At 35.2% G+C, this 26,278-nt stretch overlaps 1 protein-coding gene across 3 annotated transcripts in view; it reads left to right on the forward strand.

The window, feature by feature from the left end:
- The window catches only part of LOC149779957 (protein VAC14 homolog), a 79,678-nt gene extending 54,104 nt beyond the window's left edge, over positions 1–25,574 (forward strand). For 2 of the 3 annotated variants that reach the window (XM_089936665.1, XM_089936666.1), the window contains 7 exons: positions 3,970–4,032; positions 5,952–6,229; positions 10,084–10,258; positions 14,498–14,616; positions 16,542–16,621; positions 20,131–20,290; positions 22,665–25,574. In XM_089936665.1, the coding sequence (XP_089792791.1) occupies positions 3,970–4,032; positions 5,952–6,229; positions 10,084–10,258; positions 14,498–14,616; positions 16,542–16,621; positions 20,131–20,290; positions 22,665–22,803 (1,014 nt within the window). In that variant the 3' untranslated portion in view covers positions 22,804–25,574. The remainder of the gene's footprint in view (positions 1–3,969; positions 4,033–5,951; positions 6,230–10,083; positions 10,259–14,497; positions 14,617–16,541; positions 16,622–20,130; positions 20,291–22,664) is intronic. The other variant, XM_089936668.1, reaches the window with a different exon arrangement.
- The last annotated feature ends 704 nt before the right edge of the window (positions 25,575–26,278 follow it).

Raw genomic sequence — 26,278 nt, forward strand, 5'->3', positions numbered from 1 at the left:
TTAGGGATACCTTCCTTTATATTTTTTATCATCTTTGATCTCTATAATAAAGGACAACTGGTCATAAGAAAAGTATTTAGGAGGAGTTTGTTTTCTTTGTGATCTTCTTTGATCTTCATATTAACAGACATCATCATCATCATCATCATCATCATAATCAGTCTCTTGACCTAGTGTGGTCATCGAGCACTGTGCTGCTGAACATCTGACCAGTTCCCTCCACTTGTCTCGATCATGTGCCAATGCCTGTGTCTCTGCAAAACTTTTCCTGGTCCATTCTGTGATGTCCACTTTTTTATCTGTTTACCTCTCCTTCTACCACCCTGGACGCTGCCCTGCAGGATTGTTGTGGATAGACTGTTGGCTCTAGTGACATGGCCAAACCATTTCAGCTTTTTCTTTTTGACGGTGGTGAGAAGGTCTTCATATTGGCCTACTTTGCACCTGATGTTGTTACGCACTTCTTCATTTGTGATGTGGTCCATGTAAGAGATGCCAAAGATGGTTCTGTAGCATCTGATTTCAGTTGCCTGGATTCTTCGTTGTAATTCTGCTATCAGGTTCCAGGCTTCACATGAATACAAAAAGATTGAGATGACTAGTGCTCACAATAGTCTGATTTTAGTTTTCAGACAGATATTCTTGTCTCTCCAGATGGTTCTTAGCTTTGACATAGCTGCTGTTGTTTGTGCTGCTCTTGACAAAATTTCTGCTCTTAATCCCTTTTCAGTGATTATAGAAGCAAAATATTTGAACTGGCTCACTGTTTCCAGTTCCTGTCCTTAGACTTTAATCCTGGCTGAGATTTGTTTGCTACTATTTGTCATCAGCTTTGCCTTCTCAGCGCTTATCTCTATGTTCTTCACTAAGGTTGCAAGCTCATCTTCACTGCCTGCCAGCCTATCATTGTCGTCTGCAAGGCGGAGGTTGGTGATGTTACACCCTCCAATGCTGACTGTCCCACAGTGGTTTTCCAGGGCTTCGCTCGTGAAAGTGTGGGTGACAGGAGACAGCCTTGACGTACTCTGACTGTTGTCTGGAACCAGTCCCCCACAGAACCTTGGGCAATTACTGCACTGATAGCCTTGGCGTACAGCTGCTTGATAGTATTGGTCAACTTTTGACCCATGTTGTACTACTTCGTTGTGACCCACAATGCCTCATGCCACACACTGTCTAAGGCCTTTTTGAAATCTATGAACACATGATAGATGTCTTGTTGGTGTTGCGAGTACTTTTCGCACAGAACCCTGAGATTGAATTGTTCTGTTGTGCTTCTTCCACTCCAGAACCCGTCCTGTTCTTCAGCGATTATTTCTTCTGCTTATGGTTTCAGTCTGTTCAAGATGATCTTCAGCATCACATTACTACCATGGCTGATCATACTGATAGTTCTGTAATTTTGGCACAGCTGGAGGGCAGTGGTGGATGCTTTACAGGGCAGTGGTAAATGCTTTATCTGCTCGGGAAATGGACGCACCCACCAATCCATGAGTCTCCTGCTGCCTTGCGGGTTGGCTTTTGTTAGCCAAAGGCTAAGGAAGTAAATCCTATAAGAAAATCCGGAATGGAGACCTTAAGTCAGCTGGACAATATACTACATCCCCTTCTGGCAACTCCTTGGTCTGGAGATGGATGGGCTCCGCCAGATGACTTTTGCCTAAGACACACTGATAATGCTGGACAAATCTGAACTTACCATACCAGACCGCGCCTGCCGTTCTCAACCAGGACAGAGGTGACAAGTGTGTGACTGGTACTTTGCATAAAATCAGAGCAAGAGACAGCATAGCCATCACCACCTGGAACATTAGAACTCTGGCGCAAATTAGAAGACTCCAAGAGTTGACACATGAGCTGGAACACTACACATGGCACATTCTGGGACTCTGTGAAGCCAGATGGAAAACCCTAGGAGAACACCAAACTGAAGATGGGCATATATTCTACTATAGTGGAGAGTTTGACAAGTCCATAAATGGAGTAGGCTTCCTTGTAAACAAAGCCATCAAGGGATCTGTGCTTGAATGTATCCCCATATCTAACAGAATCATTTCCATTCGTCTGAAAGCATTGCCCTTTAACACCACAATTATCCAAGTCTATGCTCCAACTGCCGATCGTGATGATGAAGAAATAGAGGAGTTTTACAACAAACTACAGGGTATTCTAAACATGATCGGTAAAAAAGACATCCTCTTCATCCTAGGAGACTGGAATGCCAAAGTTGGCAAAGATGCTCTAAAAGACTGGGAAGATCATTGTGGACCTTCTTGCAATGAGCTTACCAATGAAGGAGGGAGACAGCTGCTCGAGTTCACATGCTACAACAACTTGGTACTAGCCAACACCCTGGGACAACATAAAGCTTCACGATGCTGGACATGGCATGCACCAAATGGAACCCATGACAACCAGATCGACTACATACTGGTTCAAAACCATTACCGATCTAGCATCAATAGAGCAAAAACAAGGACATTCCCAGGTGCTGATGTTGCGAGTGATCACAACCTTGTGATTATGAACTTCCGAGTGAGGCTGAAGAAAATTAACAAACCAAAGAACATCAGGCTCAAATTCAACCTTGAAGAACTGAAGGACCCTAACATCTGCAAGTCATTCCGAGCCACAATTTGAGGAAAATTTCCTCCACTCCTTGTGATGGATGGTGATGTTAAAGTGATGACAGACACTTTCAACACAGACATGACAGCAGCTGCCAAGGACATCATTGGCCTCCATCGCCCAAAGAAAAAACCCTGGATTACAAAAGAGATTCTGAAGTTGTGTGATGCCCAAAGAGACCTCAAAAACATCAGACACACAACAGGGGCAATGGAGTACCAAGAAATAAAGAAGAATATCAGAAAAAACTTGAAGAAAGCAAAAGAAGAGTGGATTGGACAAAAGTGCACAGAAATAGAAAGCAGTCTGATAAAGAATAACAGCAAAAAGGCATTCCAAATTGTGAAAGACCTCACCAGACAGAAACAACCCAGAGTCAGTACCATTCAAGACGAAAATGGAAAATGCTTCACAGAAGCGAGTGACATTGCAGAAAGATGGACTGAGTATTGCAAAGAACTCTACAACCATCAGTCCACAGGAGACCCAGAGGTGCTTGAAGTTCCAAACTCCTCAAATGATGATGATTTCCTCATTCGCAAAGAAGAGGTGGAGTCAGCAATAAGAGCACTGAAGAATGGGAAGGCAGCTGGAATAGACAACATCCCAGCTGAACTTATCAAGAATGGGAGGGAATCAGTGATAGAGCTACTAACAAAAATCTGCAACAACATCTGGCAGACAGGTGAATGGCCAACACAATGGACCCAGTCACTGATTATAACACTCCCCAAAGAAAGGTACTCTCCAGCTGTGCCAAAAAAATTATTAACAGACACCTGTACATAAATGATAACATTATGGGGTACCTTTTCTTATAATTGTTATTATGTTTGAACTTGGTAATATAGGATGCATTTTTATAAAGCACAACATTTAGGGTCACTTATCCATAATTGTTTTTATTTTGTACCTCTGTAATACAGGACACCTGGCTATATATGACACCATTTAGGGGTCCCTTCTATTATAAAAACCAGAAGAAATAAAGTTCTGCCTTTTAGCATCAACTAGCTTTATTTCCATGATTAATAGACAGCTTTTGAGCTCTATATAAATTTGAAGTGATAATTGGGAGGGTGGTAGGTAAATACCACATAAAGAGTATCAGCTGTTATGTATATCTTTATTTTTTGTAACTCTTGGTATATGATTTTATCTAACTTTTGTAATTTTTATGATTGTAAATTGTAGTGATTATCTATAGCTGGATTTGGCATACCTGCATAGTTCTATTGTAAGATATTAAAGAAGGTAAAATTGCATAGGATCTATAAATAGATGCATGCATATATGTTGACAGTTACTAATAATAGAATTATTAGTAATTATGTTTACAAGTTTCAGGCTTTTTCCCATTGGACAGGTTGGTCAGGTGGTATCTTAGAAGATGGGTTAGATCATGTGAGTTCTTTTATGATGTTGGAAATTTGAAATTTGTCGTGTAGCAGTAGTGATAATATATGTTTTAGCCTTCTCATCTGTACATAAGTGGCTCAGACGGGGAAGTTTTCTTATTCTTATTTCTTCTGTTCTTGTTGTAACATCAAGTTTGCAGACATTTTATGTTGTATTTAGATATTATTTGAGAGGGAAAAGACCTGTTTCCTTATTCATTGGAAATAGTGTTCATTGGACTAAAATATTATTTTGGAACTGTTGTGAATTATTCAAAGCAGTTCTGAATGATGCCATTTTGACATGTCAGGACTGTTGGCAGAGCAGTGTATTCTTGGGTCTGAAATTTATACAGAACATTTTATTCTCTTGGACTTAAGTAGAACTTTTTCAGGACGGGGCCCCAAGTGGCAGAGTGATTTAAAACGCTCTCCATTTTGGATCACTGCCATTTCACCTCTGTCTACGACGGTTCGAGTCTTGGATTCGGCTAATGTGGGTATGTGAGAAAGCTTGTCAGTAGCTTCTCATGGGTCGGTGGTTCTTTCCGGGGTTTTCCCAGGTTCTTCCTCCACCATTAATACTGGCCACCATGTATAGCCTATCGTGTGCTGAAAAAGGGCGTTAAACCCTACAACAACAACAACAACAACTTTTTCAAGATTATTTTGGATTCAATTTATAACATGTAAGTTCCTCTTAAATTTTCATTTTATAACATGGTTAATTAAATTCTTTGTTAAGTTTACAAAACTTGTTGGTTTTGCTTCTTTCTGTTGCTTAGTTTATGACCATAGAGTCATAACACAGCATAAATTATTAGTTCAGTATGGGTGAAATCTAGATCTATGTCGACAAATTAAACATGCTGTTTGATTGGTTGAAGCACTCAGAATGGTCTAATCAGATTGACTTATATAAAACCAATTTTTTTTCACAGTACTCATCTGATTGTATAGGATCCCTAAATTGGTCAATAGAATCAACTGTTTCATGTAATTAATGTCACATGATATAGTGTTTGTCATGTGACATAGTGTTTCAGAGATGCTGCTGTGTTGTTATGATTGTTGAATTTGAATAGTTAATGTCCTGGGGATTGTTTTGTACATTTCCTGTAATGATCCAGTATTTAATGGCAATGGGAATGCAAAATAAATCTGTTGAAAAGATGGATTTGGGCCTTTAAAATTGGTAAAATTCATTTTTGGATAGGGGCGAATCTCCTTATTTTTGTCACTTAGGCCAAGCCCTTTTACCAATGTTGGGTGCAGGCTGCCCCCAGACGTAAAGCTTATTTTGCTTTTTGTTTTAATTGTTCCTGTCATTTTTGTCTGCTTATAGTTATTATCATTTCCTACCTCAGTAATAAAGGACTTCTTCCCACAAAGAACAACATTTGAGGGTCTCCTTTTATTTATCATATTTGACCTCTATAATAAAGGACAAATGTTCATTACAACAATGTTTAGGGATTTTCGTATTTGGTATCATCTTTGACCTCTGTAATAAAGGACACTTGTCCATACAGTGTTATATTGACTGTCCTTTATCGACAGATTTCACAACATACCTTTTAAATAAAAAGAGTTGCAAAGAAAACATTATTTTACTCATTCGTCATCCTAAGATGATAAACGTGCTGTGTACTTGTTTTGGCCACAAAAATAGGATTGGCTCATTATGCCCCCATCAGGAAAATGGTTGGGGTATTTAGTGGTACCCTGATCTGTCTGTCCTCTGTGCCTTTCAAGTTTAATTTTCTGTTTAGGTCAATTTTGCATACACTTTGGCATGGGGAGGGGGCATCCAGGTTCTATGAACATGTGTCTAGTCTTTTATATACCTGCTTGCACACTTTTCTACATGCATTTTATCCAGATTGTATATGGTTTTTCTTGTTTATTTTTTGTTTACGTTTTCAGGCCCTACTCTTAGGCCTCCAGGCCCTTGCTGAAATCTCATCCAGTTTTGCAGGACAGCAACTGACATCTGCCAGCAGTTTGGGAGGGAATCAAATGGTCAATATGGCCTCTGGGGGTAACACTGACTCCACTAGTTCCATCAGTAACTCTCAGCAACAAACATCGGACACACGATCAGTCTCCCCAAATGTTTACTTCAAAAAATTTATGGTCAGTCTAGTTGGTTTGTTCAAGGAAGATAGGCATCTTCTGGAAATACGAGGACCTTTTATAATCAGGTAAAGTTACTACATAAGATTCTCTCTTACAGTGATTTCACCTATTGATTTGTCTCTTACAGTGATTTCGCCTATTGATTGTCTTTCAGAGATTAAGGTTTGTAGAGCCTTGATTCACTAATGGATCTCTCTTTTCAACCTTACCTTTTTCCACTTGAGAAAATCATGGATTTTTTGAGGGAATGCAATTTATAGAACAAAGTTTGTATTCACTTTTCTGAAGTTTATCATCTTTACCTTTTAACTTAAATGTTTAACAACTCATGTTTATGCATATTTGGAAGCTTTGTCATCCTATATAATTTTGCAGTTCTTTATATTGAAAATTTTAGAACTTTACTTGTATTCGGTACCATATAGCCATTGTATGTATGTACCATTCAACCTACTATTACAACTCGGCTTTTCTCATAATCATAATCTGATAGCTTATTCTCAAATTTCAGTTAAAAATGTATGAATTAATTTTCACAGATAGAACTAAACAATACATAGATTGTTTAATTTATCATGCATTGGGTCATGTAGTCACAAGCAGCATGTACAGTGACACTATATTTGGTAGAAAAGCGGCATCTCAAGACAATAAATGGAGTCAGAGTCAGTAAACTGGGTCTTTCTTTGTGTTTGCTTATCTGTCACTATTTAGTAAGTAAAAACTTCCTTACATAGAAATTCCCAATGATCTTTTTTTACTGAATTGCAACTTCTGTCACCATGCCTTGAGAGGAATACAGGGATATTGTCACATGATCAGTCTGTCCATGTTTGCGTATGGGCATATGTATGTATATGTGCAATGTCCTTGAACGCCTACTATTAGAGGTTGACACTTGAAATTTGGGACTGTGATGGTCCTAATGCGTGTTTGTTATGCAAACACTTTTAGAATTGTTATCTTACCCCCAGAGTTGAGGCAGGATGTGTGTGTGTGTGTGTACGCACGTACATGTGTGTGCATACGTGTGTGTGAAGGGGTATTTTGTATAAATTTGAAATAACTTTCAGGTTGTTTATCTCTGACATATCTGAATAACCATTGACCCAAGCATGAACATGTCAGACTGAGATCTTTGGATCATGCCCCTGAGATATCTCTACCACCCTACCCCCCAATTTTCCCTTTGAGTTTTAACATTTTCCACGCTATAACCGTATATACACTTACTGGGCATGAAAAGTCTAATTTATTTATGCAACTGACATTGACCCCATGGTTCATCACACACCCCTGGGGACTTTTGCTTTTGTGCCATTGGGGTCATGACTTGGAAACTGTTGAGATCACTACCCTATAACCTTATATATATATATATATATATATATATATATATATATATATATATATATATATATATATACGGGGAAAGAGAGAGATAGAGAGAATTATAAATATACAACAGACAGAGCAGAAAGTGCTATCCCTGGGTTCTGTAGAAGAATGATTGATAATTGTAGGCAGAATTAATATTTAATACAAATAATACTATCATTCTGGTTAGAGAATTTTTAATTCGTTCTCTATGGAGATTTGAACCCAGGTCTGCAAGTAAACAGCAACCAGTGCCTTGCCCGCGCACGAGCCCCTGTTCCCTCATGACTAAGCACACATCACTAAAAAATGATGATACTCAGTCGGCGTTATATGCACTTGTGTGTAGCAGACACATTCCAATGATGACCAAGTAATGAATTCTCATCTATATTCACAGTCATTCCTATGAAGGAAATCAAGGTACTTAGAATTAATTATAGAGAATTATAAATATACACCAGACAGAACAGGAAGTGCTATCCCTGGATTCTATAGAAGAATGCTTGATAATAGTAGGCAGAATTGATATTTAATACAAATAATACTATCATACAGGTCAGAGAATTTTTAATTCATACTTTATCGAGATTCAAACCCAGGTCATTGGGTAAATGGTACCCAGCACCTTGCCTGCACACATGAGCCCATATTCCCTCATGGCTAAGCACACATCACCAAAAAATAATGCTGATCAGTCGGTGTTATATGCACTCATGTGTAGCAGACACACTCACATGATGATCCAGTAATTAATTCTCATCTATCTACACAGTCATCCCGGATTTCTATGAAAGAAATCAAGAAATTAAAAATTATCAAACCTGTATGATAGTATTATTTGTATTAAATATTATATATATATATATATATATATATATATATATATATATATATAACTTTACAAATTACATGGCAAATAACAGTCTTTCCAAAGGTATTGGATCAAAATAGATTATTTTGGTCAGGGAAATAATAGATATGAGAAAAACTGACAAACAACATTGCAAAACTGGTGCCCCAGCACTTTCAAAATCTATTGATTCCTTTTTAAGGGCACAAAGTCACAAAAGATATTTACACAGATGACAGCATAACAAAACACAAAGTTTACAGTGTGTTACAATTAAATGCAAAATAATGGTTGAATGATGCTGAGTGTTATTGCTCCATTTTGTATGTTTTGTTATGTAGTCATTTTATATACATACATACATACATACATACAGACAGACATGCACACACATTTCAGAAGCATGAAAAGATAGATTTATACATGTAACTGTCCCTGGAGTCCATTCTTATCCCTCACCCACCTACCCCCAATGGAATAAGCCCCTCGGTCATAGCTTGAATACCTTGAGATCCCCACCATTAAACATACATACTTATTGAGCATGAGGCAGATGCAAACACTCAACTGACATTTTCCTTTGGAACAGTTCTTACCCAAGAGGTTTAAAGCTCAGGATGGAAGTAAAATTTTATACAAAGACAGAATTACAGTTTAAAATGTTTATTGTTTGTCCCAAGTATATGAAATTTCAATACATTTGCAGTAAAACAGAGTAGATACCTGGGTAGAGATCATTTATATGAAATTGATTCTTACACCCAATTTAAAGTAATATCTAATTATAATTGAGTTCTAATTAATTTTAGGATGCAACATATAGCTTTGGAGGGCCATGATAGGTTTCATTCTAAACAGGCTTTACTGTAATTTGATTTTGTAGTGATTTAACATTTATTCAAATATAAATATTTATTTGATACTTGCATTTTGTAGTAAGCCATTTTGATCAAAAAATCTAGTGTATTAAATAAACAATTTTCAAAATCCCAATTCCAGTAAACTTCCATTGCCAGAAGTTATATGAAACTTTTGAAATGTAGACAAAGATTTTTAGTGAAGGAAACAGTATATATTATTATATATGAATAAGTAAAATGTAAAAAAAATAAAATTTCTGCAGTTTTTTCAACCCTTGACTTCTATAATACTGTGATTCCTAATCAAATATTACATTTTAGGTCTTCAGAGACTGAAGTAAAGATCTGTTATTTAATTTTTGTCACCAAAATGTAATTTACAGTGAAGAGATAGAGTAATCATGTGTGTTATGGAATAGGATGGCAGTAATTTTGGACAAATGATTTATTAGAGAATGGTAAGTATAATGCATATAATGACAATTGCTTATAGGAAATGGAGAATACTGATCTAGAACCAGACAGTTTAGGGCTATATTGTGAGTTCCTTATTTTTCATGGATTGTCAATTCTCATTTTGAGGTATCAATTCTCAGGGGTTTTGTGGCAGTTACAATGAATTTAAAAACCCAACGAACAGAAATTTTATGTGGAAACCATATTCCTGATCCAAAATATAATCTACTGGCACAAATGTCATTCTTGCGAAAACCATGAAAATTGATATCCAAGAATGTAAATAAATCCACTGAAAAAATCAGGACCAAATTATTGAGGAGCCAAGACAAAAACTTGTATTGGACTCAAGCTCCATTGTATTTATATCCAGACATCTGTGTTTGCTGCTGAACTCAGAAGACATTTTCCGATCCTTGGCAGAAATCCTTGGGGAGGAAACAGACATTAAGTTCACCTGCATGATGGTTCAGACCCTGAACACGATTCTGCTCACTTCTACAGAACTATTTGAGCTTAGAACTCAGTTGAAGGATCTCAGTACCAAGGTATAGGCCTAATTACCGAACAGTAAGAAATTCCCGCTGTTGTAAATAATTATAACACACACATACACACACACAGAATACTCAAAATAATTACCTATAATTAGGATTATGGATCTAAATAACAAAAATGGCTTATATTAATATATGTAGATCTGTTGAGGTTATAATCCCCTAGATATTGACTTGTATTAGGAATTGTGGATCTTGAGAGCTGCATTAGCTTTCAGCATTGGCATATATTGATGATTGTTGATTGAGAGAGGTCACAATACCCTCAGTAGTGACTTATATTAATGATTGTGGATCTAGACTGGTATAAAACCCAAAATACTGGCTTATATTAATGATTGTGGATCTAGACTGGTATAAAACCCTCAATAGTGACTTATATTAATGGTTGTGGATCTAGACTGGTATAAAACCCAAAATATTGACTTATATTAATGATTGTGGATCTAGACTGGTATAAAACCCTCAATAGTGACTTATATTAATGATTGTGGATCTAGACTGGTATAATACCCTAAATATTGGCTTATATTAATGATTGTGGATCTAGACTGGTATAATACCCAAAATATTGGCTTATATTAATGATTGTGGATCTAGACTGGTATAATACCCAAAATATTGGTTTATATTAATGATTGTGGATCTAGACTGGTATATTGCCCAAAATATTGACTTATATTAATGATTGTGGATCTAGACTGGTATAATACCCTCAATAGTGACTTATATTAATGATTGTGGATCTAGACTGGTATAATACCCTAAATATTGGCATATATTATTGCCATCATTTTTTTGGTCCCTCTAATTTCTGTTATTTGCTTGAATATTGGGACCACCCACTCAGTGTGACCAACCACCAATATTTTTTCACCAATATTTTTTGCGGGGTCCCATGAATCATCATGTACTGCACGTAGCAATCAAAGCAGCTAATGATTACAAGGCTTATAATTTATATCAACTTTACCACTAATACGAATTAATTACCTTCACTTCTAAAGCATAATCTTATTTCTGTCTTTTAGCCTGTCCATATCTCTGTTTATCTATGTATATATGATTTCTTTTCAATAGATTGTAACTGATGACAGTAGATAAAGACTACCTGTCTTGCAATTTTTTGTTGTACCCTGAGCAGTATTTATTCATAGATTTGACGATATTACAAGAATGTTTAATAATTTGTTTAAATTCATTCATTTTCAATTCAATATTGACAAAGAATATCTTTGTTACACATATCCTAACTGATAGATCATTTTACAATTAAATTTTCACCTATAATTAACTGTTGCTTGAGTATGGCAGTGTCAATGTTTCCATGGCAAAGTTGATACTACAGTGCAGATGGCCAATGTTACGGTAGAGGAACTGTCAAAGCATAGAAGATTATCTATTTTTTACCACTGTTATAACATTAAATACTATCTCATGGGTTTTCTTGTCCCTTTGAAATTCATGTGTCGCATGGATTTGAAGAACATGGGAACACAATGTCCCCAGCCATTAGAATCATAGGGACAACACAGTAGTTTCAAGAACCAAACTTCTTCTATGAAGACGGATGTTTTTATAATCCCACCATAAGGATGAGCATAGTATGGTATGGTGTTGTCGATGCATCTGTCTGTTACCAGTTTCATCTCCACACAATAAACGGCTTGTGTGCTGGGATAAACAAGAATACTATAGATTTTGGCTTGTGTGCTGGGATAAACAAGAACACTATAGATTTTGGCTTGTTTGCTGGAATAAACAAGAACACTATAGATTTTGGCTTGTGTGCTGGGATAAACAAGAACACTATAGATTTTGGAGTCAAAAGATCAAAGATCAATATCTGTATGACAAAAAGAAGAAAAATGGCTTATACCCAATAACTCTAGTTGTCCACCATCTGCAATTACCAAACTTTGTCAATGGCTTGCATTTGGGGTTAGGAAGAACCCAGTCTCATGTATTTAAAGTTCTAAAGTCAAAGGTCACTGATTGAGAGAAGAAAAATGATTTCCAGACACTAACTCGAGTTCTCCACCATCAACAGTTATGAAATTCTGTAGATGGCATGCACTTGTGGCAAGGATGGAGCCTGGTAATTTTGTGGTCAAAGTTGAAGGCTACTCTGGCTGAAGAAAAAAAAAATGGTTCCATACAGAAACATTAGTTCTGTATCAAATATCAGAACCAAACTTTGTGGATACATGTAACTTGCACATGAAGTAAGGAAGAAGCTTATTGATTTTGAGATCAAAAGTTATCATTGTGACTGAAAGAAGATTGGTTTCCACGCAAGAATTTTAATTCAACATAACAGAACATGACCAAACTTTGTATATGGCTTGCACTTGCAATAGGGAAGAAGCCTTAATTGTGAGGTCAAAAGGTGAAAGGTTAAGGTCACTGACCTAAAAGAAGCAAAATGGTTTTTGCAGAAAAATTTGACTCTCAGCATTGAGGACTATGAAGCATGGACCAGGTATATAATGTGCCATTCACAGTATTTGTTTTCTGTGAATATATATGTACAGGATAAACTTAAAGTACCATATATACTCACTTATAAGTCAAGTCAAACTTCAAACAACAAAGATCCTGATCTGCTGTAGCATAATGCACCTACAGATCAGGGTCTATGTTCTACTGATTACTTCTAACAATCTGCACAGACCCAGATCTGCTAGTACATTATGTGATGGCAGGTCTGGGTCTATGCAGTTTGCAGTTGTACCCATCCTATAAGTAAGTATACAGTGGAGCCTCGTTAATCCGGACTCCGTTTATCCGGAAACCTCGCTATTCGGACATAATTCAACGGGAACGGAATTCCTAAACATTAATTTGCTCCGTTAATCAAGAAATCCGTTTTCTGGATCCGGAAATCAAAATCGGGGACCAAAGTGTAAAATTACATTAAAACTTGTCTTGATAATCCGGAAATAATCTGTCCAAAAAAAAGAAAATTCGAAAAATCTTATGTGAAAATACAATCAGAAGAATAATACATAAAACACAGTAGTGAAGCCCTTGAGAATCTATGGCCACTATCAATAACTAAGTAGCGTGACCATATTGTAACCAGCGATTGTATAAACAATGTCTGTTTTAGCTAGTCGCCAACGGGGGTGTTAATAATTAAATAAACACACTGGGATCAAATCGTCCACGCTTTTTGACATAACATATGGTAAATAAATTAAAAGTGTCATCAAGCCTCTTTGTTGTTTACCAATTGTATGTAACAATCACAGTTTATTGTTTGCTGTGCAAATACAGTTGACATTTTTAAGCTGTGGACAGTTTAGGGCTTCAAAGAATCCAGGCAAACAAAGGTTACAGACTTCTTCAGGAAATTGACATAATAAATGTATGTACAGTACATACATGTACATGAACATAGTGTGATGTGTTTGATGTGTTAATTGTCTAAACTTTTATTTATGGTATATGTACGTACAAGCACATGTTATAATAATGTGAAATAAACACAAATTAATAGATGTATTCATTAATTTATTTCAACCATTATTGAATATACAGTACATTACTTTTAAAGCTAGCATATACATGTACATATATACGGTGTGATGATATCATAAAATAAAAAATGTGCATGATTCAATTATCCGGAAAACTCGTTAATCCGGACATATTTGCTGGGAACGAATGTGTCCGGATTAACGAGGCTCCACTGTATATGGTATATTGGGAACCTTTTGTTTATACTGGCTTACATTTGAAGGTAATATGTCCTTTAAAAGAGAACAGCTTATTTTAAAGATTAGATTACTTTTGAGGTCCGATTAATTTAAGATCTTTAGTTTGTTTCAGGTTTTATTAAAATAAATGAACTTATTATTACAATCTCACTCATTGACAGGAAAATTGCTGAAATTTATGACCTGCTAAGAACCCTGCAATATGGTATCAGATTTAGCTGTTGTACCACCAGCATAATTCTTTACGAGACCAATAATTACGAATGTCTACCATATATACTCACTAATAAGTCTGGTTCAACTGCATATACTGTACAGACCCAGATCTACTATGATCATATGATGTACTTGTCAAGAGTGATCAGTAAAAGCAACAACATGGACCCTGATCTACTGGTACATTATGTGATGGCAGATCAGGCTCTATGTTGTTTGTTGATGGACCTGACTTGTAAGTAATACAGGTGGTAATGAAAAGCTGTGTCTATATTGCCCTATTTTTATCCAGGAAAGCTGTTCCCTGTTTTGTTGTCTGTACCAGTCCTGGTGTGCCAGTCCTGTGGCTACGATAGCGCTTTGTTACCTGTCACAGAATTACAAGCATGCTGCAGACCTGATGCTTAACTTGTATCCTTATCTTGATTTAACAAGACAGCAGAGAATAAAATGAAAGTTTTGTTCCCGAACCACTTAGACTTCCATACATGAATCCAATGCCCAGCCAGCCTTCCAGCCATTCTTGCTTCCATCCAACCAACTGCATTATTTTCTTGTTTTCTTGTTTTCATCATTTCTGAGTTATAAGACCAAATAACTTTATTTTCTATCTTAATGATTATGTTGTTTGAATTCAGCAGAAATATAAATTGTATCAACTTCCAAAAGCTAAGCTATCATTTTATGAGCCATGCTAATGTAGGTTTGTCTTGCATACATGACTATGGATTACTTACTGTTATGAATAACCAAATGTGCATTTACAAATACACACCACAGACTAGTCTGAATTTATAACAGTTGTTTCATAGTTAGACATCTTTCACAAATTATTTTCACAAATCTTCCATCACTAATTGATTAATTGAAATACAGATGCAAATGTACTACACTCGGTCATCACTTATTATAGTGTTAATTGTCATGGTTAAAACTGGGTTTAAAATTATCTGATTCAAATATTACCTTCTGTTATATTCACATCTTTGCCTTTGTATTCACTGCTATTTTTAAATCTTTATATCTTTGCAACACTGAGATAATCAGCAGATACCATAAGTACTCGCATATGAGTCCAAATGCATAGGTGAGTATATACAGTAAGAAAGCATAACTAATATGAAGACTCATAAAGTCTTTATTATTTTCTTTACTTTTTAAACTGCACTGGTGGCCTAGTGGTTAGAATGTCCACCTTGGATGTGGGAGGTCGTGGGTTCAAACCCCGTCAGAGTCATACCAAAGACTTACAAAAATGGTACTAACAGCTGCCTCGCTTGACGCTCAACATTAAGAGGTTAGTGTTAGGACTGGTCAGCCTGGTGTCAGGATAATGTGACTGGGTAGGACATCATGCTACATGTCTGCAGCATGATGCCCTGGTGCTAGACATCACTATAAACTGCCACACTGCAGACAATGTAGCAATATGACTGAAATTTTTTAAAGCTACATTAAAAATCCAAGACACACACACACACACTCTTTACTTTTTCAGTATTTGTGTCACATACAATAAGAGTGTAACATTGGAATGTAGTATCCTGGTGTCAGTTTATACAGAAATCTATATTGTACATGTTTAGCATGGAAAACTTGAACTTCATATTTCAGCCTTACTGGCAATATCTGTTTATACTGTATTTGCTTGCTTACAACTGCAAACCGCAAAGACCCAGATCTACCATTACATAATGCATCACTAGATCTGGGTCAGAGAATTTAGAAACAAATTGCATGGAGCATGATCTGCTGGTGCATTATATGACAGCGGATAATAGTCTATTTAGTTTGCAGTTGGACCTATTTATATGTAATTATTTATAGTACTTGTCAATTTTGTTAATAGGAAAATATATGCCCTAATTGCAGGTTCACCATGGAAATTAGTTCATGATTCTAAATGTCTCACCTTAGGTAAATAAATAAATAAAAGTAGATAAAAGCATAATGATAAAAGTTTTCAGCTGAATTTAACTGGTTTGCATTTTCATTTTTCAATATGGCAGTTTGTTATTTGATAAATGAATCTTACTTTTTAGCCATTTCTTTTTAAAATTATGCAACCTGCTGAATAAATTTGAATTATTTGCACACACACCCTTTGCAAAATTATATTTTTTTCAGTATGTTTCAGAAGTTCAATAAATGAACTCTTTCTGTTCTTTGATTTTACTGCAAGATAATGACAATTTCGCACAAATAGAATGAGGCCATATTTCACTTAAGCTGCTCAATTTATGGAGATAATTCTGCATATTTTACAATACAGTCCTCATTTTTGCTACATGATACCTTTCTGGATATGTTACACATTTCCTTGACGATTGCCACAGTGGAGATCTGGAAATCACAGTGGATTTTCTAAATGAAATAGATAAATTGATTCAGCTTTTAGAATCACCCATATTTGCATGTAAGTAATGAATTTCACCATTTAGCTCTGCTGATCTAAATAAACCATAACCCATGTTTTCAAAATTTGTTTACCTATAGCTAAATCTCAGAATCCTAAAACCTTATTATTCAATAGCTTTGATTAAAATGAAGCTAGCTTCATGAAATATTCAGGATCGTCTTAACTTTGGTTCCTTGGTAAGTAAATATCTATGTACACATCAAATATAATATCCAATTGTAAATTTTGAGCTTGGGTTTCATGCTGACAGTATACTTGGCCAGAAGAGCTAGTGCATTAGTCTATTGTCCATCTCTCAGTTTGAAGCAAATTTGCTGTCACTACTCCTCCTGTCCTACCACTAGGATTATGATGAAACTTAACACACACATTCATTCCAGGATCTAGTTGGTCCTAAACAAACATTATGCCCCTCAGACATCCAATATGATAACCACAGTGAATATCTTCTTGTTGCCAATCCTCCTGAATGGATAGTCATATCAAAATATGATTTTCACAGAAAGACTTCTTGTCATATCTAGTTTGTCTCAAATGAAAATGGTGCAGCAAGGTTACTGTGGTAACCGACTTGAAAATTAGTTCATCACTGCTTCTTCTGAACAGATGGTCATATCAACATGGGGTTTTCATGGTCATATCAACATGAGGTTTTCATGGTCATATCAACATGGGGTTTTCACTGTCATATCAACATGGGGTTTTCACTGAAAGACTTATTATGATATAAAGTTGGTTCTGAATGAATAAAAAGTCTTGCCAGTTCATCACTGCTTCTTCTGAACAGATGGTCATATCATCACTGCTTCTTCGGAACAGATGGTCATGTCAACATGGGGTTTTCATGGTCATATCAACATGGGGTTTTCATGGTCATATCAACATGGGGTTTTCATGGTCATATCAACATGGGGTTTTCACTGAAAGACTTATTATGATATAAAGTTGGTTCTGAATGAATAAAAAGTCGTGCCAGTCTAGTTTGGCATAGTTGCCATCTTGAAAATCTTGTTATCACTGAATGCATGGCTGTACTGACATAGGATTTATCTAAAGACTTTTTATGATGTCCAATAAGCACTTTATGGTGCTGATCAGATCTGCAACATCGATGCCATGAGAAGAACACAATGTACCTTGAATAATGTCAATTCAATAACTTGTTTTCATTCCAAAAAATATTTATTGGACATTTAGCCAAACTTAGTGGGAATATCTTGACTTAGTGTGAATATCTTGATTTAGTGGGAATATCTTGACAATGTCTGAGACAAGTTCAGTAATCTTTTATCAGTAATATCAGGTTCAGGGTCAAAGGTTATGGGAAAGAAATCTGTACTACACTTAAAGATATCTCATGAACATATTACCTCAGAGATGTGAAAATGATTTTGGTATGTATCTTACGAATATTCAAATGGTTTAAATAAACAGTAATTAAAAGAAATAAAAGGACATTAGAAACAGACTTGTCATGGATTCCCAGAAATTCTTTCTAACCAATAGAGCATCATTCCCTTCATTTGACTCTTGTTTAGAATAAGGTTACTGTAGCAAATGCGATATTGCATTTGTAAGTAATGAATGTAGTAATGTTGTCACAACTGATTGCCTTGTTTAGAATAAGGTTACTGTAGCAAATGCGATATTGCATTTGTAAGTAATGAATGTAGTAATGTTGTCACAACTGATTGCCTTGTTTAGAATAAGGTTACTGTAGCAAATGCGATATTGCATTTGTAAGTAATGAATGTAGTAATGTTGTCACAACTGATTGCCTTGTTTAGAATAAGGTTACTGTAGCAAATGCGATATTGCATTTGTAAGTAATGAATGTAGTAATGTTGTCACAACTGATTGCCTTGTTTAGAATAAGGTTACTGTAGCAAATGCGATATTGCATTTATAAGTAATGAATGTAGTAATGTTGTCACAACTGATTACCTTGTTTAGAATAAGGTTACTGTAGCAAATGCATTATTGCACTTGTAAGTAATGAATGTAGTAATGTTGTCACAACTGATTGCCTAAGTTCTCATTAGAATTGTAATAGCATTAAGGAAACACTTTTAAGGTTTATTCAAGGGACAAGTAGTTTTGTCAAGTGACAGGTGGTAGTACCAAGTTGCTTGTCCCTCAGACAAATGACTTTTGAAACTGAGTATGCTTCCATTTAAATGAAAGCTGTGGTCTCATACTTCCCTAGTCCATGACACTCAGTTGAATATAACTTTTTTTAGATGTTAAAAATCATTTATATAAATACACAGTGCTCATTGACAGTTGAACACATAAGAATTGAGTATAGTTTGAACACAATTAAAAATTATATACATTTCTTTGAAAAACACATTTTGTAAGAGTACATGTACTTTTAACCAGAACATGAACTTTGTATCAGGTAAATTTTGGTTTTAATGGCACTTGGAACACATTTTGCTAGAGTACATGTACTTTGAACCAGAACATGAACTTTGTATCAGGTAAATTTTGGTTTTAATGGCACTTGGAACACATTTTGCTAGAGTACATGTACTTTGAACCAGAACATGAACTTTGTATCAGGTAAGTTTTGGTTTTAATGGCACTTGGAACACATTTTGCTAGAGTACATGTACTTTGAACCAGAACATGAACTTTGTATCAGGTAAATTTTGGTTTTAATGGCACTTGGAACACATTTTGCTAGAGTACATGTACTTTGAACCAGAACATGAACTTTGTATCAGGTAAATTTTGGTTTTAATGGCACTTGGAACACACTATTGACCATATCATGCTGAAGAAATGGGAGTTAAATGCCTTTTCTCAAGGGCATATGTAACAGATAAACAGGATTAAAATGTACTGTGACTCCTTGAATAAATTTGTATGGAAAATGAATTCTTCATTTATGAAGTAGAGTGTTGTACACTTTGGTTTTAAAAGAGGAGGAAATTAGATTCCCTCGAGAAATCCAGTGGTTATCTCAAACCATTTTTAATCATCATCAATCAATCAGAGATACTTACTAAATGACTACATTATGTAAACCCTTATGTGTACTTACCTTATATACTTGCTTACAAGTTGAGTCAAACTGCAAACATAGACCTTGATCTGCCATTACATAATGAGCTGGTTGATCAGGGTCTATATTTGTTCTTTGGATTACACTTAGCAAGATGCATAGACCCACACCTGCCAGTGCATTATGCAATACCAGATTGGGATCTGTGCATTTGTTCAGTGGATCTGACTTACCAGCAGGTATATATGGTAATAGACACATAAACTATGATTGGTAGTCAGTAAAAATGAAAAATTTCTTCCAAAAATAGTGCTAAAAGGAATATTATTTAACATGTAAAGTTCACTTTTTCAGTTCACTTTTTTACTGTTTATTGAAATATCTTCCAATTAATTACATGTATTTTTCAAGAGATTGTGTTTCTTTACATGTATTTGGAGTTACTACCATGATTATTTCTAGTGAGATAAAAGTATGCTTACTTTCTTTTTCTTAGATTTACGACTTAGTCTTTTAGATATGGATAATAACCAAGATCTAGTCAAGAGCCTGTATGGTCTGCTGATGCTACTGCCTCAGTCGGAGGCATTTGAGTTACTCCGTTGTCGATTAAAATGCATTCCCCACTACAGCCATCCATCAGCAACTCATAGCAGGTAAGTCATGCAACCATCTCACCCCTTTAGGCATTGTTGGTGGATGCCAAAACAAACAACAACTACAGCAACAGTAAGATAGAGGATCTTCCAGTGTAATATTTCATGCCTGCCTACTACTAGGATTTGTTTTTTGTTGGTTATGAATGAAGAGTCATAGGTATTACTTTTTCAGTGGCAGTGTCAATGATAAAATTCTGTTTTTAAGTTTTTTTATACACTTACCATATGGCTAAGCACATTATTTTGCAATGTTGTCAAGCCCTCTCAAACCAGTTTGGTTTCTGCACAATAATTTGGGTTTTCAACGATTTACAGCTTTCTGATTTTGTGGCTGGCTTGCACTTTAGGCAGCAAAGAACCCTATTGATTTTTTGATTAAAAAAGCTCAAGTTCAAGGTCACTATTACTGAAAGAAAAATAATGGTTTCTCCACAATAACAAGCATTCTCCATTTTCTTCAGTTACTAAACTTTTTGGATGGCTTGCATTTGGGGTAAGAAAAAACCCCATTAATTTGGAGGTCAAAGAGTCAAGATCACTGGAGCTGAAAGAAGCAAAATGGTTTTCATATAGTAACTCAATTTGTCCACCATCTAGTTACCAAATTGTTTTTGACTTATAATGAAGTAACTCAGTTAATTTGGGCTCAATAGATCAAAGGTCAAGGTCACTAAAACTGAAAAAGAAAAATTGTTTTGGCACAATAGCAGTATTTCTTCACAATCTACAGTTACCAAACTTTGTTAATGACTAGCTTTGTACTAAGGAAGAACCCTATTGATTATGGGATCGATAGGCCAAAGGTCAAGGTGATTGATTACAATAAAAATGGTTTCTATACATTTACTTCAGTTCTCCATCATTAGATGTTTCCAAACCTTGTTGATGACTTGCATTTGGGGTAAGGAAGAATCCTCTTAATTTTGGTGTCAAAGCCCAATTGTACTGTGACTGAAAGAAGCAAAATGGCCTCCACAAAATAACATTTAGTTCTAAATCCCAGACAGGATCCAGTCTTTATAATTGGCTTACATTTGGTCTGTTGATGTTGGCATCTAATTGTCAAAGGTCAAGGTAACTGTGGCTGAAAGAAGAATCTTGGTTTCTTCAAATAATTTTTTGTGATCAGCATATAGGACTGTTAAAAATCGGACAGGTTTACAATGTGTCATTCACTGTACCCTTGTTTAAGTCATATATCTCTATCACTCATGTTATAAAATATTATCGTTTCTTTACCTTGATGTGGAAGGATTTCTGTCTTAGTCTTTAGCAACAAAAGTGTGTCATCTTAACTTGGTACATAGGTCAGACTCCACATTTCATAATTATGTCATTTAGTTGCATAAAATTACAATCATAAAAATGGAAGATACCAGCCTGCGTTCAGTGAAGTATAATGCTGTACATTATTAGAACATAAGAAAGGTTCTACTGCTTAGTTTCAGATTTTGTACCTGATTAATATCATTGATGATTGATTGAGTTGTGCTGAATTTTCATCGTTTTTAAACTTTTATTTTCTTAGCAAAACATTATACCTATCCTTTTGAAAACAAAAATTTTAGTCAGTGTCTTTGGGTATAAAGTTCTAAATAAACTTTAGGTTATTTATAGAAGAAAAAAAATTCAAAATAAACATTCTACTAACACAGGACACCAAACCTCTTTTCATTTGCTTTACATGTTTAAACGATTTTAACACGTTATCATTATCTTTTTTTAAATATACACTTTACAGAATTGTAACATCTTGTTTTTGTTTTATCTGGTTGTGCTTAATTTTTTTATTTGTTTGAAAAGGTTTTGTCATAATAAATTTTTGTGCAATTTATTTTTACTTTTTTGAACTTTACCTTTCATTGCCAATGCATAGATATATTTGTTTTACTATCACACTCTTGTGTACATGAAATAAATTTTGCATAATTTGCTTGCAGTAAGCTCTTTATCTCTTTTGACCATTAGATTAGGTCCTTACCAACCAAACTAACAGCCCATGACTAACAAAGCCATGCAGTCTTTATTAGAGGACCATGAGAATTAGTATCTTAGTGGCAGAGACTCGCAATCGTTAGGATACAAGGTCAGGTGTAGAACTAGCCAAGGTCAGCTACAGTGGTGTGCCTTTTGGCAAGGCACTTTACCCCTATAACCTTGGTACTGAATAGTATTTTATATGTTTATATGCCATTCAGCATCAATCAGTCAATTTCTGGGGGATGAAATGGAGACCATTGCATATAATGCATATTTATTTTATATAATTAACATAATCTTTCTTTTTTTATAAAATATATTCTTTATTAATATAATGGTCTCTCTCCATGCAAGCTTTTAAATTAATCTCTTTCATGTTTTTCATTTGTAGCTCAGAGATCAGTGTACCAGACTCAAGAAAGGCAGTACGTAATATAGACTTTAATGAACTATTACGTCAATTCCTGGAAGTCCAGGCTCGACACAAGGAGGCTCGACGTAAACACACAGGATTCCTTGTCAAAAAATGACATTGGCAATATTGAAGTGTCATGGATATTTCAACTCAGTTGTATTCAGTGCAATAATAAATGTTCATAGCATTCAATCTGTTCATCGATCAGACTTTCGTTGCCATGTACATGTAGTGGAATAAAATTACAAGGCCCAAAGAGTAAAAATCCAGCAGTATGTGTACAAGGTACATGAACAGAACAGAAGGACATTGTTAGGCTCCTTTCATTATAAAGTTGGCAGAGGTCTGTAGTAAGCCAGTTGTCTATTTATTAATCAAACCTACTGCCAAAACGTCCATATGCAACAATTTCGTTTCCACAAGATAATTAGTCTCTGAATTGTTGATTTTAACCATATTTGTTACAAAACTTGGCATTGATAAGACAACAAAGGGGTTTATTCCAGCCTTCTGTGTCATCATTTAGAGTAGTTATGGTTCCTGATTGTCCATCCTCCTACCTTTCATTACTGCAACTTAATTTTACCTAGGATAGGTGGATTTCAACTAGATAAGGAATACAGGTGTATATTAATCATGCCTCTGACAGATTACATTTCCAGAACTCAGTGAAATCATTTACAGGAGTAATATGGACCTGCCAACTCTTGCGATTTTTACTGTAAGTCTTACGAAAATTACCATTAAAATACGAACTTACAGCATACTAGCAAAAATTACGAAAAAATGATTGTTGCAGAAGAATCCAGATAATTGGTTCATCCATGCTTTATTTGGATCTGGCTTTCATCTTAGAATTAGTGAAATCAGTCAGGGAACCAAGAATAACTTTACAGCAGCACCCCAGACACTTTAAACTGCACCTATTTGTTCATGCGAAGTGTCTGCATGATCAAACTCTTGATTATAGAATTTTTTAAAATGGCATCCAGAAAGCAATGAATGTCTAAGACGAAGCAGAAAAAAAGCTTCTAGAAAAGTGTTAATAATCAAATCAGAAGAATAAAAAGGAGTATTCAGATTCTTGTGAATAAAAGCTTGAAAGGACACAATTACTTTTATTGGACATCACGTGCCAATTTGTGTATGTCTCGTGGCGGTAGATATGATTACCGTCATGATGTGAAATGGAAAAGAATTTCCAAGAATTATGTCAAGTTGAGAGATAGCAACAAACCATTGAGCTGCATAGGGTTTGGAACTAGAGTTCGTGCAATTGTACTAGTGGTTAATAAAGTCAACACATACTTTACAAACTTTTCAGTTGAACATAATGTTTATCGTCAATGCGTCAAACTTTTTATTACGTTTTCCAGCTTTATTATAGCAGTTATTGATATTTTGTTACACATTACTGAAAACTGGTCAATCTTACAGAAAAAAATCAACTGCTTTACTGAGACGGACTCGTCAGGGTTGGCAGGTCTGGTTATAGTCCCCAGATTGTTTGTCCTCCAGATTGTGGTTTCTGCAGCATAACTTTCCTGAGGATTGTTAAATTTCAGCCAAATTTTTTGCATGCCGTTAATATATGACCTTAAATCAGTTCAATTTCCAGCATCTCACAGCATCATTTACTGGAGTTGTGTTCCCTTATTGTCAGTCCTGATTTTGCTTTCCATCAAATTACTTTACCAGTGGTTGTTGGATTTATACCAATTTTGACATGAAACTTTATACCAATAAGACATTGAATGAGTTTCATTTCCATTGTTCTACACACTATTTAGAAGAGTGATCATTTCAGAGGGTTATGACCCGTTATCCTAAATTTATTTCCAAACACAAATTGCTCTGTGTAAGGCCCTATTATTAACAGTAGGTGTTAAGTACAATGTGTAAGGCCCTATTATTAACAGTAGGTGTTAAGTACAATGCATAAGGCCCTATTATTAACAGTAGGTGTTCAGTACAATGTGTAAGGCCCTATTATTAACAGTAGGTGTTAAGTACAATGTGTAAGGCCCAATTATTAACAGTAGGTGTTAAGTACAATGTGTAAGGCCCTATTATTAACAGTAAGTGTTAAGTACAATGCGTAAGGCCCTATTATTAACAGTAGGTGTTGAGTACAATGTGTAAGGCCCTATTATTAAAAGTAGGTGTTAAGTACAATGTGTAAGGCCCTATTATTAACAGTAGGTGTTAAGTACAATGTGTAAGGCCCTATTATTAGCAGTAGGTATTAAGTACAATGCAGCTCATTTAGTTAGCAACCATTGGTTCATGACAAACACAATCTGTATTCACTTTTTCATTTCATCATCACCATTATCATCATCTTTACAATCATCATCATCTTCTAACTTTGCAAAGCTATTGACTAATAGGATTTTTTATTCTATGGTATCAATAGTGCCCTTGTTGAGGTATCACAACAGATCACATACACTGTATTTGCCAGCATATAAAACTTTTTGACCAGAAAATCTTCATCTTATATTCTGAATTGACTATGTCATGGATTATGTCATCTGAATCATTTTATCTTCAGTCTCATTTTTCCTGTGGAAAAAATGTCTCCAATAAGTACAAAAAAGTATGTGTAAAAAATATTTCATTTTTGGGAAGAGATCTTGGATGAAAAAATATAAGACCCCACATTTAGAAGGACTTTAAACAATTACATGATTGTAAGTATTAAAAGTTAACATACATCAGATGTAATTGCACTAAAGCAGCATGCACTGGTAATATACCGTTTAAATTTGATTACAAATATGTGCATTAGAATTGGCAGGTTAGAAATTCAAAGACATATTCCATCACATTTTTCTTCTTGCACCTCACTATCCAATAAAAATTATGCCCCATTATGAGAGAGAGAGGAGATGATTGTAATTTGTATGGTTTACTTACCTGATGACTCTGATCTTACTCGTGTACAAGTGCAGTACTATATTACATTGTCAGTTAATACCACTGCATAAGCAAATCCTGTTTGTTTTTGTTACCACTTCCATTGTCCACGAATCACATGGCTTTGTAGTGGTATTTACATGCTAATTAAATATGCTACAGTGATTTAATATTCATGAAAACTCAAATTTACTATGGTTTAATTCCACACAGCGTCACAAATTTTATCCTACCTGTAACTCAAGAAGTTTTCATGTCAGTGTCATTACAAGTAGGTAAAAGTACATAATACATTTAAAATACTTAGTGTGAAACAAATTAGGTTCTTTTAGTTACATTTAATGATCCTGACCTGAAAGGTTACTGAGTTACAGATAGGACAGAATTTGCAGTGCAATGTGAAATGAGGTTAAAAAGATGAAGCAGAGTTATTCATCTGGCCTTGTCTTGTACTCAGCATTGAGTTATATATGGATAAAGAATGGAAAAAATTTGCCAAATTCACTTATTTAACTTATTCTCCACTTATAGGCTGGCAAATATGACTAGGCTTTATGTTCCAAACTCAGTGTATAGTGTGAATTGTGAAAAACTCATTAAAGGGGTGGGGTGTAGTCATAGTAATTGTGCAGTTAAATTTGAAAAGTAAATATATACTGAAACAATTTCTT

Source organism: Sinohyriopsis cumingii, chromosome 16 (assembly GCF_028554795.1).
Source record: "Sinohyriopsis cumingii isolate HCF-2022 chromosome 16, ASM2855479v2, whole genome shotgun sequence".
Classification (NCBI taxonomy): domain Eukaryota; kingdom Metazoa; phylum Mollusca; class Bivalvia; order Unionida; family Unionidae; genus Sinohyriopsis; species Sinohyriopsis cumingii.